Genomic DNA, 13035 nt, shown 5'->3' on the forward strand with positions numbered 1-13035 from the left:
ATCCCCTGAATGGGGATTGGCTCTAACATGAAGACTACCGATTGGCTAAAGGAGATCCATAAGGGAAACGAGTATAGCCCTGACATGTGGTGGCTTTTAATGATTCAGGTGGAGAGGATTACCTCAGGTAGTTCATCTCCATCTGATTCTTAGTAGGCCAGTCCTTCCAGGGAGTGGGAGAACCATACCTGATTTTCCCAACTGGCTAAGCCCAATGCTCTGTACCCCGTATTATAAAAATTAACTTTACTAATCACAGTTCAATTGGAATACACAGTTCTATCCTTCTCCGACTTTGTATTAAATTGACTTCCCCAATGGTTCAGTACTGACCCTTGAAAGCACTGACCTCCTCATTCTCTTGATGGGCAAAACTGTCAATCTGTACGGTGAGTTCTTCCATAAAAGAGACATGCCATTCTCTGCATGGGGCTTGTTTTAGGATAGTCCCTAGGAACTGCAAGGAAAACAGTGAGAGACTTTAATGCAGTAATATAAAGATAAATGCAGTATCCAAGGCTGACGTCTGCAGTGACTTTGAGAAGATAAGGTTAAACAAACTTCAGCTAACAACCTCTGTAATGACGAAATTATATGTGGACAGAAGAACCAGAGAACACATTCAGCAATGCTTAAATAGTGTGGTGTGATATCAGTGCTCAGAAGGGATGTATGACGTTACAACGCATGCTTTTACCACGCATGCCTTTAGAACGCAGTATTTACAACGAAAACCTTTACAACGCATATCGCTTTGGGGTGCTGGATAGTGAATAGTTTAATTTACTATTTCAACTCCAGTCCCCGTGGACACCAGGGAAGGTGTTGGATAGTAAATTAAACTTATTCCCTATCCTAGAGCGCCCCCCAGCGCAATGCGTTGTAATGGTTTGCGTTGTAAAAGTTGCGTTGTAAAGGCACTGCGTGGTAAAAGTTGCGTTGTAAAGGATGTTTCCCCTCAGAAGAAACAGGAGGCCTTGACAGTGGCCATGATTTACAGAGAAACACACGCAACAAAATCATGCTGCCCACAAATTATTGTGAAAAGAGCAACAGTGCAGCCATACAGACAGAAAACACATGGGGACTATGCAATAATATATATCACATACTTAGAAGCAGAATGCAAACACATAGATGTTTAGGTCTCCAGCATGAGGACAGAATGTAAATTTTGTGTTAACAAGGGTGAAGATTGACCACAAGGAAAATAAAATTGCATCTCAGGAGCACAATAGAAGCTCAGTGGAGTGTGATGACCTGGCAAAACATACAACAGTGACAGAGTGACAATTCAAATGAAGATAGGGAGCATGGGTCATGTGCCAAATCAGATTGCAGAATATGAACTTACTGATAATGTGGAAAGCAGTGGGTAGAGTGGGAAGAGTGATGAAATGAAAGCAGGATTTATAAAGCGCATGGCTGCCCGTGAGCGTCCCAGCACTGGTGAAAGAGGTAGTAGAGGGGGGAGTGAGAAGTTACGGGAAGAGCCAAGTTTTCAGGAGCTTACGAAAGGCGAGAAGGTTGAGTTCGGCGTGCATAGTCAGGGGCAGCGAATTCCACAGCTTGGGGGCGGTATAGGAAAAAAGGCGGCCCCCTGTGCGGGCCTTTTCGATCCTAGGTATGTGAGCCAGATGTGAGTTGGCTGAACGTAGATTTCTAGGGACTACATGGGGACTAATCAGATTTTTTAGGATATGGGGCCCCTTACCATGAAGGATTTTGTGAGTCATGCAGAGGGATTTGAAGTGTACTCGCTCCTGAATGGGCAGCCAGTGAAGCCGGTTTTGCAGAGCTCCTACTGTTGGTACTTGTTAGAAGCCTAGCTGCGGAGTTTTGTACAACTTGTAGTTTGGCGATTACTTTCTATGGGGCACCTAGATACAAAGCATTGCCATAGTCCAGTCTGGATAATAGGAGGCTCTGAATGAGGAGCTTCCTGGAGTCTTGGGGAAGCAGGGGAAGAATTTTACGAGTAGTCCGGAGGATGCCGTAGCAGGCCCCTGCTGACTTCCTGGCTTGGATAGTGAACGTAAGGTCCTGGTCCAGCCACATAACCAGGTTCTTGATAGATTGTTTTGGGGCCGGGGCAGGGCCCATGCAAGGCGGCCACAGCGTTTTTGGAATGAAATGAGATCGGTTGCCCAATACCAGTATCTCAGTTTTGTCACTGTTGAGTTTAAGATGTGAACAGTCCATCCAGTGTGAGATATCATGAAGACAAGAGTGAAGATTGTCAGGGGGACGGTTAGGCTGGCTGAGGGAAACAACAAGCTGGGTATCGTCAGCGTACGTCACGAGTTTAACGCCGTGGGGGGTGACTATTTTCTCCAAGGGGGACATATAAACGTTAAAAAGGGTGGGACTGAGGGAGGAGCCCTGGGGGACTCCACAATGTAAAGTGGTGACACGGGATTTAGAATTTCCTTCAAGGACTTGAAAGGACCGATTGTGGAGGAAGGATTTCAGCCAGGACAACACAGACCCCGAGATTCTCAGTTCCCTGAGCCGGTGAATCAGAGTGATGTCATTTACTGTGTCGAAGGCTGCACTCAGATCCAGGAGGATCACTGCCACTGATCCTCCTGAATCGAGGATCTTTCTCACCTCCTCCACCAGCGCGATCATAGCGGTTTCTGTGCCCTGACCCGGGGAAAAGCCCGTCTGGGACGGGTGTAGGAGTCCGCTGGTTTCCAGGTAGGCTGAGAGCTGCTGGTTGACAAGATTTTCAGCAGTTTTGCTAACTATGGGCAGTAAAGAGATGGGTCGGTAATTGCATAGTTCAGCAGGGTCGAGATGTTTTTTTTTAGGAGGGGTTTTACTATGGCTCTTTTCCAACCGGAGGGCACGATGCCTTGTAGTAAGGAGGTGTTAATGAGTTTGGCCAGGGGGGGCAGAATGGTTGGGGCAACTAGTTTTAGAATATTGGATGGGGCTGGGTCAAGTGGAGAGCCACTTTTGATTTAGAGAAAAATAGGGAGAAGGGTCTCCTCTGTGATAGGGGAGAAAGAGTTTAGGCAGGGGCTATTTTGTTGCACTGTGCTGAAGGGGGGTTCTGGCGGGATAACTCCTGTAGGGGGTGGGGGAGGGATTTTAATATGTTTTGGATTTTCGTATTGAAAAATTCAGCAAACTCGTTGCAGCAATCGCCACGGGGGTCAACTGGGGGGGCAAGGGGGATCTGGGATTTTTAGAAGCTTGCTTACTATACGAAAGATTTCCTTGGACAAGCTGGAGGAAGCTTTGATTTTTTCCTCAAAGTAAGCAGCTTGAGATGCTTTGAGGGCCTTTTTATAGGTTAGAATTGATTGACTGTATTCTCTCTTTTTTTGGGGGGCAAATTCTTTCCTCCAGGCTCTTTCATTTTTTTTTACAGAGTTTTTTTAGCATTCGGAGCTCATTATTGAACCAGGGGGACTTGGGCTTCCCTCCAAGGGTGTGAGCGGGGGTCTTGGGAAGGATTATATCAAGAGAGTTCTCGATCCAAGCGGAGAACTTAGTGTCTGCTATGAGGGTAAGGGGGTCATGGGTAGGAAGGAAACGTTCCAGGAGTTGCCTCCAGTCTTCTGTGGCCATTTTCGACCAGCGCCGTTCAAGAGTGTTGGGGGCCAGTTTGGGCCGATAGGAGACCGGGATATGCCAACTAAACGGGATTAGGGAGTGGTCCGACCACGGGAGGGGGATGGGGTTTTGCACCTTGAGTTCTGGGATGTTCGAAAATAGGGGATCGAGGAGGTGGCCCTTGGGTGGGTTGGTCGTTGAGTAGATGGAGTTGGTATGCCGCGTGGTCAAGTTCCAATTCAGACGCCCCTTTGTCGTCAGAGAGGTTGAAGTGGAGATTTAGGTCTCCTAGAATGATGAAATTAGGAGAAATGCTAGCTCGGGCGAGGGAGGCTTCTAAGAGGGAGCTATAGAATTGCCCTAAGGGGCCCGGCGGGCGGTAGACAAGGATCCCTGACAGAGATCTCAGGGGAAGATTTGAATGAGGAACAGAGCGTTTTCACAGTCTGAAATCGGACTATGGGTGAAGCGGCAGGACAGGTGATCTTTATATATTATTGCTATTCCTCCTCCTTTCCCCGATAGTCTATCCAGACGCTGAATCAGGTAGCCAGGGGGCAAGGCTCGTACGATGTCAGGGTTGGAGTCAGGTGAGAGCCATGTTTGCGTAAGGAACAGGACCTCAAGGTTGTAATCTTGGAGAAGCATGTATATTTCAAGGGCGTGTTTGGGCAGGGATCTAAAGTTAAGCAGGGCCATATTGAATGGGACCCGTGGGGGGGGCGGGGGTCCTGTTCCACAAGTTGAAAGGGACAGTTAGGGCAGTGAGTGGAGGGGCCCATCAAAGTGATGGTATGAGTGCAGAGCGAATTAGGGGTCTGCCTAAGTTGCAAAAGAGATTCCCTGGAGTAAGACAGGGGTTGGAGAGTCCTGGTGGGGATGGTGCAGAGCCCTGGGCCCGGACTGGCGCGGACGGGCGCAGACGGGCTTGCCTCTGGCGCGCCTGCTGTGCTCGTCCACTGTGCGTACGGGTAGCATGGTTCATTTTGTAGAGTGAGGCAAGTGTCAGGCGCAACACTAGCCCGCCGACCTCACTCAACCAAGATGGCGCCCGTGGACGTGCGCCCGCGAAAGAGATCACGTGTCCAAGTGAGCCCCAAAATCGGCCGCCTGGAGTTGCTTGACCATCGGGGGGAGAGAGTGCAGTAAGTGGGGCTGGAAGTAATTATTTAGGAAGTTACATACAGAACGTTCTACCCCATTTAAAAAACACAGTCTAATAAAAACACAGTATTAAATCACTGTCCTCTAGTTCCCGGCTTCCGCCTCACGAACTTCTAACTCAATCAAAGGGTCCTCGAGGAGCAGGGTCTATGTGTAGAGTGAGGCAAGTGTCAGGCGCAACACTAGCCCGCCGACCTCATTTACCCAAGATGGCGCCCATGGAAGTGCGCCCGCGAGAGAGATCACGCGTCCAAGTGAGCCCCAAAATTGGCCTCCAGGAGTTGCTTGACCCTTGGGGGGTGCGAGTGCAGTACGTGGGGCTGGAAGTAATTATTTAAGAAGTTATATACCCCGTTTTAAAAACACAGTCCAATAAAAACACAGAATTAAATCACTGTCCTCTAGTTCCTGGCTTCCGCCTCACGAACTTCTAACTCAATCGTGTGACAATCCAGGGAAAGAAGAACGTTGTGCTAGTATGACTACCCTGGGGGACAAAAAGAGTCGGAGGACGCTAATCGGATCTGCTAACGCTGGGATATAGTGCTGCAGAAGATTTCCCTGCTCTCACCTGATCTTGAAGAAACTGCTCGCGGAACCCGCTTCGCGGGTCCCGCTTCGTGTGGAGGTTCATTCAGCTTCTGTGTGGTGACTGTGTTGTGCGGGGCTGCGAGCGAGTGCGGGCGCAGGACTGCAAGTCCCAGGAGCGCCCGCCAGACCCAATTGTCACCACCTGGGCCGCTCTCCCTGCATGCTCCTCCCCACCAATTTCATTTAAAACCTTTTCCCCCTGGCTGATGGTTGGGACGCTAATCGGATCTGCTAACGCTGGGATATAGTGCCTCAGAAGATTTCCCTGCTCTCACCTGATCTTGAAGAAACTGCTTGCGGAACCCGCTTCGCGGGTCCCGCTTCGTGTGGAGGTTCATTCAGCTTCTGTGTGGTAACTGTGTTGTGCGGGGCTGCGAGCGAGTGCGGGCGCAGGCCTGCAAGTACCAGGAGCGCCCGCCAGACCCAATTGTCACCACCTGGGCCGCTCTCCCTGCATGCTCCTCCCCTCTCACCTTGACTATACAAATCAATCCATCTAACCCCGCTGCGCGGGAGCGCGCTGAAGCGCCCGGGAGAAGCCCGGGACAAGGGCGGGGCCGTCTGTGGCCGTCAGGGGCTGAAGGAGGCTGGGCTGAGCCCGGTCTCTGACATTTGTACCCTGTTCTCTATTTTTAAATAATTTCCGGTGATCTGTCCTCTTGGTGTTTGCTATTGTAAGGTATTTACACTTCTGACCAGTTATTGATATGTCTAATCCACTTCCCCTAGTGTCAGTGTATCATTTCTCTGGCTTCTCAATAAATATTTTGAGAAGGCAAACCAGGCGATTGACAAAGAGTTGTTACTAGCCGAGAAACGAGCGGAGCGTCGACGCTCCATAGAACACCTAAAAAATATACCACTGTCCACCGCACCAGACCTAAACACCCTACAAGATACTGTCTGTACTGGGAGGGTGGCTGGAGATGCTGATATATTTAGTATCGACCAAATCCCTAACATTTTACGGGCCCCTGATACCTCCCTCCCCCACTCTGTAACCAACAGCGAGGGAAATACTAGTAGTCATCCCATCGTCTCTACCAGTCTTATTGATCTTAACTCCCCTGTTGCCGAGATTATATTGCCGAACCTGCATTCAACACTTACCAATCGCTCCCCGGATAGTGTTGGACCTAGTGAAAATATTCGGCCACACTCTATTAGAGAGACTGGACCTGAGGTTAGGAACCCCAAAAGGGTTGTGTGCTCCCCTCCCAGGAAAAAGAGGAAAAAGGGTGGTGCCAAAAGAAAAAGAACTAATAATCAGACTTCTCCCTCGCCCCCAGCCAATCATACTACAGGTTTTATGGTACCTCCGGTGTTAGAGGTTCCCCCAGGTACTCACCCCCCAGTAATTCCCCTCCAAGATACTGTTAATGGGTTCAATAAGGAGCGCATCGATATATTCGAGAAACTCCTTAAATCATTTATGCTCACCCTGTTGGAGAGGGTTAGGATTCTGGGAGAAAAATTGGATTGCATTATGGCTACAGCTGCAAATTGCCCCCTATGAGTAATATTACTCAACCTACTTTATCATCAAAATCTAGTGTTAACACCGCCGGTCCTAGTATTCATCTCAAGACAAACAGCAACTCCATTTGCAACAACAAATCTAATGCTCCCCAACCGTCATCTAAACCATCGAGTTCCATTACCTTTGCTAAAGATAAGCTCACGTTAGTTTCTAGCAAGTCAACCCCATTGGGAGAAAAACAATCTGCTGAGCAAGGGGATCCTAAACACAGTAGTACCACTCAAAGACATAAATTACATCGTAAGAATATAGTAGACCTACCCCCAGACTCAGCAAATTTTGTCATTGTTCTGACGGGTGTCCCTCCAATTTCCAATGGAAATATGGAGAATAACGCTAATTTGAAAAACAAAGTTATCTTCTGGCTGAAAACCAATAGACCCCTTCCTGCCCATCTTAATGGGGACATTATTTCAGTCAGAAGATGTGATTGGGTGGGTCCTCGCCCTAAGGACATAGAGGGAGACATCGTGATCATTAATTTTAAGGATCATAGAGTTGTGTCCCTATTAGCGATTGGTATCTGGGAAATAATGTGGGGGGCATTTCCACTCGGAACCTTAGTTATTTTTATCCAGAGAGTTTGATTAATCCTCACGTCCAATCTCGCTCTAAAAAAGCTCCCAATTATTTTAAACGGTCTTCTTTCACTCCTAGCTTCCATGGTCCACCTTCAAACCTGGAGGCTCGGTTTAGACCTCACCCTCAACCAAACTATATTAGTTTCAAACAAGTCCCAAACTGGGTTAATCCAAAACCTCGCTTTTTTGATCATCCCCCTACACCAACCTGGGTTAATCCAAAACCTCGCTTTTTTGAACATCCCCCTACACCAACCTTCCAATTTTCTCGCCAGCCATATAGTTCGAATCCCTACCCAAACAATCCAGGCAATTACACCCAATCGAATGCCTACTGGAACATTCCTCTGAGAAATCTTTTTGAACCACTTTCGGGGTTGGAATACAATGATTGACCACTTACTCTACCTTATGTGCCGAAGGTTAATAAAGATTGTACGGGTTCTGTTGAAACCCCAGTTAAGGCTTTATGCTATATTGAAGATCCACTGGGCCAGTCGACTCTAAGAGTTAAAGGGTGTTCTGTTTCTTTGAGTGGGATTGGGGATAAGTTATTAGATTTAGACTTGGCGCCACAAATTGATTCAATTATAGAGGATGTTGTAGTAGGGACTGTTAAACAGGGAGGGCCGGTTTGCACCAATGATACAAGGAGTGGAGTTGTTTCTGAATATGCAGCCTCCCCGCTGCATATTGTAGATTATTCCCCTCCTAAAGAAAATCCTAGTGTTTTGGTAGGCCCAAGTGGTTTTAAGCTAGGAAGTTGGAACATAGCCGGTCTCGAGTCCCGCATGTGTATCCCGGACTGGGTGAACTTTGTGGAGCAAGTCGATGTATGGTCTTTTCAAGAAACCTGGGCACTCTCACCATTGTTCCTTACTGGCTACTTGAATTTTAGTAAATCTGCCAGTAAAGGCCATAGAGGATGAGCTATGGGTGGCCTGACCGTTTGGGTACACCAGTATGAGGGTGTGATAGCTGAGGAAATATCTATTGATAGTCCCGACATATTAATGGTTAATATTAAATCCACTAGTGGACTGAATATCCTTTTTATTAACATATATATCAGGGGTATTCAGGGTGGAAGGGTTTCCCCAACACTCATAGTTTTGGACGACTTCTTAAGTGGTGTATCCTTAGAGGGTCATAAGATTGTTTTGGGTGACTTCAATACCTGTTTTGAACCTCTGAGTGTGGATGATGACTTAATTACTGAGGCTGAAGATCTGGTCTGGGGGATTCCACAGCTTGAGCTAGCCCCGATAGAAAAATGGTCACAAGCGGCTATTTTTATCAATGGGTTGTGTCTGGATCAGGGTTTGCGTGCTCTAAACGGTAGAGTGCGTTCTGACAGGTCGGGCAGACCCACTTTTTGCAATGGTAGATTTAGCAGCCGTATTGATTATGTTTTAATGGATGTTGAATTGTGGGCCGTTGTAGTTGATATGGAGGTTAAGTCCCGTCCGGAAAGTGATCACGATCCACTGGTGCCGGAACTAAGGGATCACAGCTTCTCTGGGCCACTAACAAGCATGCCCGACCCAGTTCAGGATGAAGTTGCACTTACCAATGACATGAGAAGGGTCCGCTGGCCAAAAATTTCAGTAGACGTTGATGCACGCAAAATGATTAGATCTCTGATTTCCAATTCACTGCTTGACTCATGGAGACCTGTTTAATGCGTTAAAGCTTAAGAACCCTATTTTAATCAGGTCCTGTAGGAAGGCATTTAACGTTGCAAAACATACAGCCATGGCCAATTGGGATGAAGAACGGTGGGCTACTCTGACAGAAGCATCCAGCTCCAGGAATCTACAACGGTTTTGGCACTTACTTAAATGGGGCTCTTCGCAGGAAGATCGCCCAAGCCCAGCTTCGGTGGGTCAAAAACAATGGGTAAAATTCTTTGAGGAACAATTCAGGTGCCGTAGTAGCGCAGTAGCGCACAGGAATTTATCTTTTGTCCTGTGTCGGCCGATCCTCTTGAGTTTACAAGTGGAGAAGTCAAAGCAGTCCTGCAATCCATTCCAAGGGGCAAGGCACCCGGTCCGATTGTATTCCAGCTGACCTATTCTTACAAGACCAGGATTTATGGGTTCCCTATCTAGTTCATCTGACTAATGCCCTGGCTACTGGAGCAAGGGTTCCCGAGTCCTGGGCAGGGGCGGAAATCCTGCCTATTAACAAGAAAGGCGATCGGTCGGTTCCTTCCAACTATAGGCCCATCAGCCTTATTGATGCGGTGCAAAAAATCACAGCCCGTCTTGTTCTTGGCAGGATTCAGGACTGGATGGAGGAATTTAACATTCTAACTCCGCTCCAAGCTGGCTTTAGGACTCATGTGAGTACCTTAGACCAGGCCTTCCGTTTTATTCTTCTTTATTGGAAGACAGTATTCCTAGGAAAAGGTAACCTCTATGCGGCCTTCGTGGATCTTAGGTCTGCTTTTGATCTTGTTCCGAGGGCTGGGATGTGGAATTGTTTAGTAGAACTGGGTTTGCCAGCTCCCCTTGTTCGTCTTCTCATGAATCTACATGCACATACTCATGCCCAAGTACGCTGGGGCAAACCTGGGGAGGTAACGGACAGGTTTCCAGTTGCCAAAGGTGTCAGGCAAGGTTGTGTTTTAGCCCCCAACCTATTTTCTTTATATATTAACAGGGTCATTAAGTACTTTGATAACCATCCCACCGACGCTCCTTCACTAGATAGAATGAAAATCCCCCTGCTCATGTTCGCTGATGATACTCTGCTAATCTCACAGACCAGACAGGGTCTTCAACAGGCCCTGATGAGGTTTGAACTGTTTTGCAGCGAACATGAGCTCGAGGTGAATGTGTCGAAAACTAAGTTTATGGTTTTAAGAGGAAATAAACCGATCTCAGCAAGGGTTACCATGGGGGGTACCCCCCTGGAGCAAACGAAGCTGTTTACATATTTGGGAGTAACATTTAGTGAAAACCTAAATTGGTCCCATCAGGTTGATATCATGGCCCTTAAGCACACGCAGTTAGGAGGAGCGCTGATCAAAGAGCACAAAGGTTCACATACTCGGCCAATCTCACCGCTAGTGAAAATCTATGGATCTAAGGTTCTTCCCTCTGTTTTATATGGGGCTGAACTATGGGGCTATAGTAAACTGGATCCCCTGAGAATAGCTCAAAATAAATTTCTTAGGGTGGCAACGGGTCTTCCACAATCAACACGAAGGATCCCATTACTGTACGATCTTGGGCTCCAGCCTGTGGAGGACCAGGCCAGGTTTCGTCCACTAGCATTCTGGCGTCGCCTCTGGACAACTCCGGAACTCCATCTTTATGCAAAAGCCTGTCTGGAGGTTAGAGAGCGGCTGGGTTCTGACAATATAGCCTGGTTTAAGGACCTTAGAGCCACTTTGACCTCCATGGGGCTTGGCGAACTGTGGCTAGATCCTGCAACAGTAACATTCCCCTCAAAAAAGGCTTTGAAATTATGCTACTGGGAATGGGTGGTCCAAAACAGACATTCGAGACTGGGCTCTAGTAATCTTACCAGATTATTTGTGGCCATTAAAGACGTTCCCATTCTAGAGAAATACTGGGATGCCATAACAAAGCCCCTGGACCGTAAACTATACCATCAACTTAGATGCGGTTCACTGACTTTAAGGGAGTTTACCAAAAAGTGGGGCTCCGGTGGGACTGGGCACTGTCCAAAGTGACCGGGTCAAGGCGAATGCATAAATCACTTTTTGTTTGTTTGCCCCTTGTATGCTGCCCCTAGAGCCAAATGGTTAAGCCCGGTCTGCAGAAGTCTGGGAACGCGCTCGGCTGCCACTGCCAGTAGAATATTAAAATCAAATGTTTCACCTCTAATTGTAACAGGCGTAGCAAAATACCTAGGTTGGGCCTGGATCCTTAGAACCAGGTTCATTAATGCTCCCTAGGTGTTTATCAAAAAAAAATTTACGTTTTCTTACTCCTGTGCAGTCTGTACTAATTTGTGATATTGTGGATCTTTTAAGTGATTTTGCAATTTTCATACCTGTTCATAAGAAGCCTTTATAATCAATTTAATATGGTTTTAGACGGTTTTATTCTGTTTTATAAAAATTTTACATTTCATGTATATTATGTAATGTATGTCTTTTATGAAGAATCATTTGAATAAAGACTTCTTGAACTTGAACTTGAGTCGGAGGAAATGATTACCAGTAAGGGGCTACATTTGTAGCCCTGTGCAGCAACAGTCAGATCTATGACTAACGCAATGATCACTGTAGAGTCTGTAATTTATCTGGGTAAAACATGCAGATAAACTATGATACATGCAGGACTAGGTGCCGTAAGCATGTAATTTTCAATTTTATGAGTGTCAACTTGGGACAATGAGGTTTATAATGCTTCTGGTAAATATTTCATATTAGGGAAATGTTATGTACCGAGTATAGCTGCTCCCCCTCTGTGCCCAATCATAATCAAGGTCATAGAAACAATCATAATCCATAGAAATAATAGGTATATGGTGAGAATATTGCAACCTCATAGCAGAACAGCACTATGATGGGGTGAATTTAATATCTGCATATATTCACGCTGAGTGAGAAATTATGGAAAGCAAAGAGACAAGCGTCATGTGGACATTCATTAGCAATTCATCCTTACTGAAACAAGCGCGCATTTCCACTTTGCCAAGTCAAAGGTTCTTTCCGTTGAAGCTGAAATAGTAGTTGGGAAAAAATAAATATATGTAAGTAAAAGTGAATAGCAAGCAAAATTACAAAGGCAATGGGCTCACATACCAAGCACTAGCAGAAGTAGATTCACACAATTCAAAGTGTGCAAAATATGTTTGTTGGCGCAACCTGTCCTGGGAATTGAATTCAAGGTCATTAGTTGTTCATGCGCCCTTGATAGCACTCTATGCTCCTTATATCTGGTTGTAATTTTAGGTTTATATATTCTGGTTTCCTGTCTTATATAACAGAAAGGTCGCCACACCACTTGTTTGCAGTAAATCAGTTTATTACAGAGCTTCTGCCAATAAGCATTTCAGCTGTCAGATGCATCCTTGATCACATAGGGGATCGCTGTTGTGGTTCAGAGTAGAAAAAGTGCATATGTGCTCTAAAATTATATACACATAGAAAAATACTCCGTTATTATATTCAAGACCAAAATATTTTATAACACTTCTTAATTTGCTATGAAACCCAATGTACCCCAATATAGTCCTAGGTAGTTGCACAAGCTTTTACCTACATTTGTCCTACCTTGCTCTACATAACAGTTCTGACGCTGACCTTTTACCTAGTTAGGTGCTGCATAAATGTTGTGTGGTTTTCTAAAAAAATAGCCTAATTTTTATGCATGAGGATTCCTAGTATCACAGCATGATTACAATCTTCTGCATAATAACTCTGTATAAGGGTCATCACTATCGTCATCCTTGGCTGACATGCCCACAGTACCATGGCACATCTAGGTAGAACCTCTGAGGGTACCTTTCGGGTATATAAGTACCACATCTTTGCTGGGGAAGTCGGAAGAGAAAAAGATTCCATGCTGACATGCTGAAACCGAGACGCTGAAGTCCCTGCCTACAGACACTCCA

The 13035-nt window shown here is 46.3% G+C and overlaps 1 protein-coding gene across 1 annotated transcript in view; it reads right to left on the minus strand.

Moving 5' to 3' along the window:
- The window catches only part of LOC147702488 (maestro heat-like repeat-containing protein family member 1), a 53768-nt gene that overhangs the window by 24618 nt on the left and 16115 nt on the right, over nt 1-13035 (minus strand). Inside the window, exons 3-4 of the mRNA XM_086929418.1 lie at nt 12087-12139; nt 350-457 (exon numbers count right to left, since the gene is read on the minus strand). Of these exons, the coding sequence (XP_086785544.1) occupies nt 350-457; nt 12087-12139 (161 nt within the window). The remainder of the gene's footprint in view (nt 1-349; nt 458-12086; nt 12140-13035) is intronic.

Source organism: Lissotriton vulgaris, chromosome 7 (assembly GCF_964263255.1).
Source record: "Lissotriton vulgaris chromosome 7, aLisVul1.2, whole genome shotgun sequence".
NCBI classification, from domain to species: Eukaryota; Metazoa; Chordata; class Amphibia; order Caudata; family Salamandridae; genus Lissotriton; species Lissotriton vulgaris.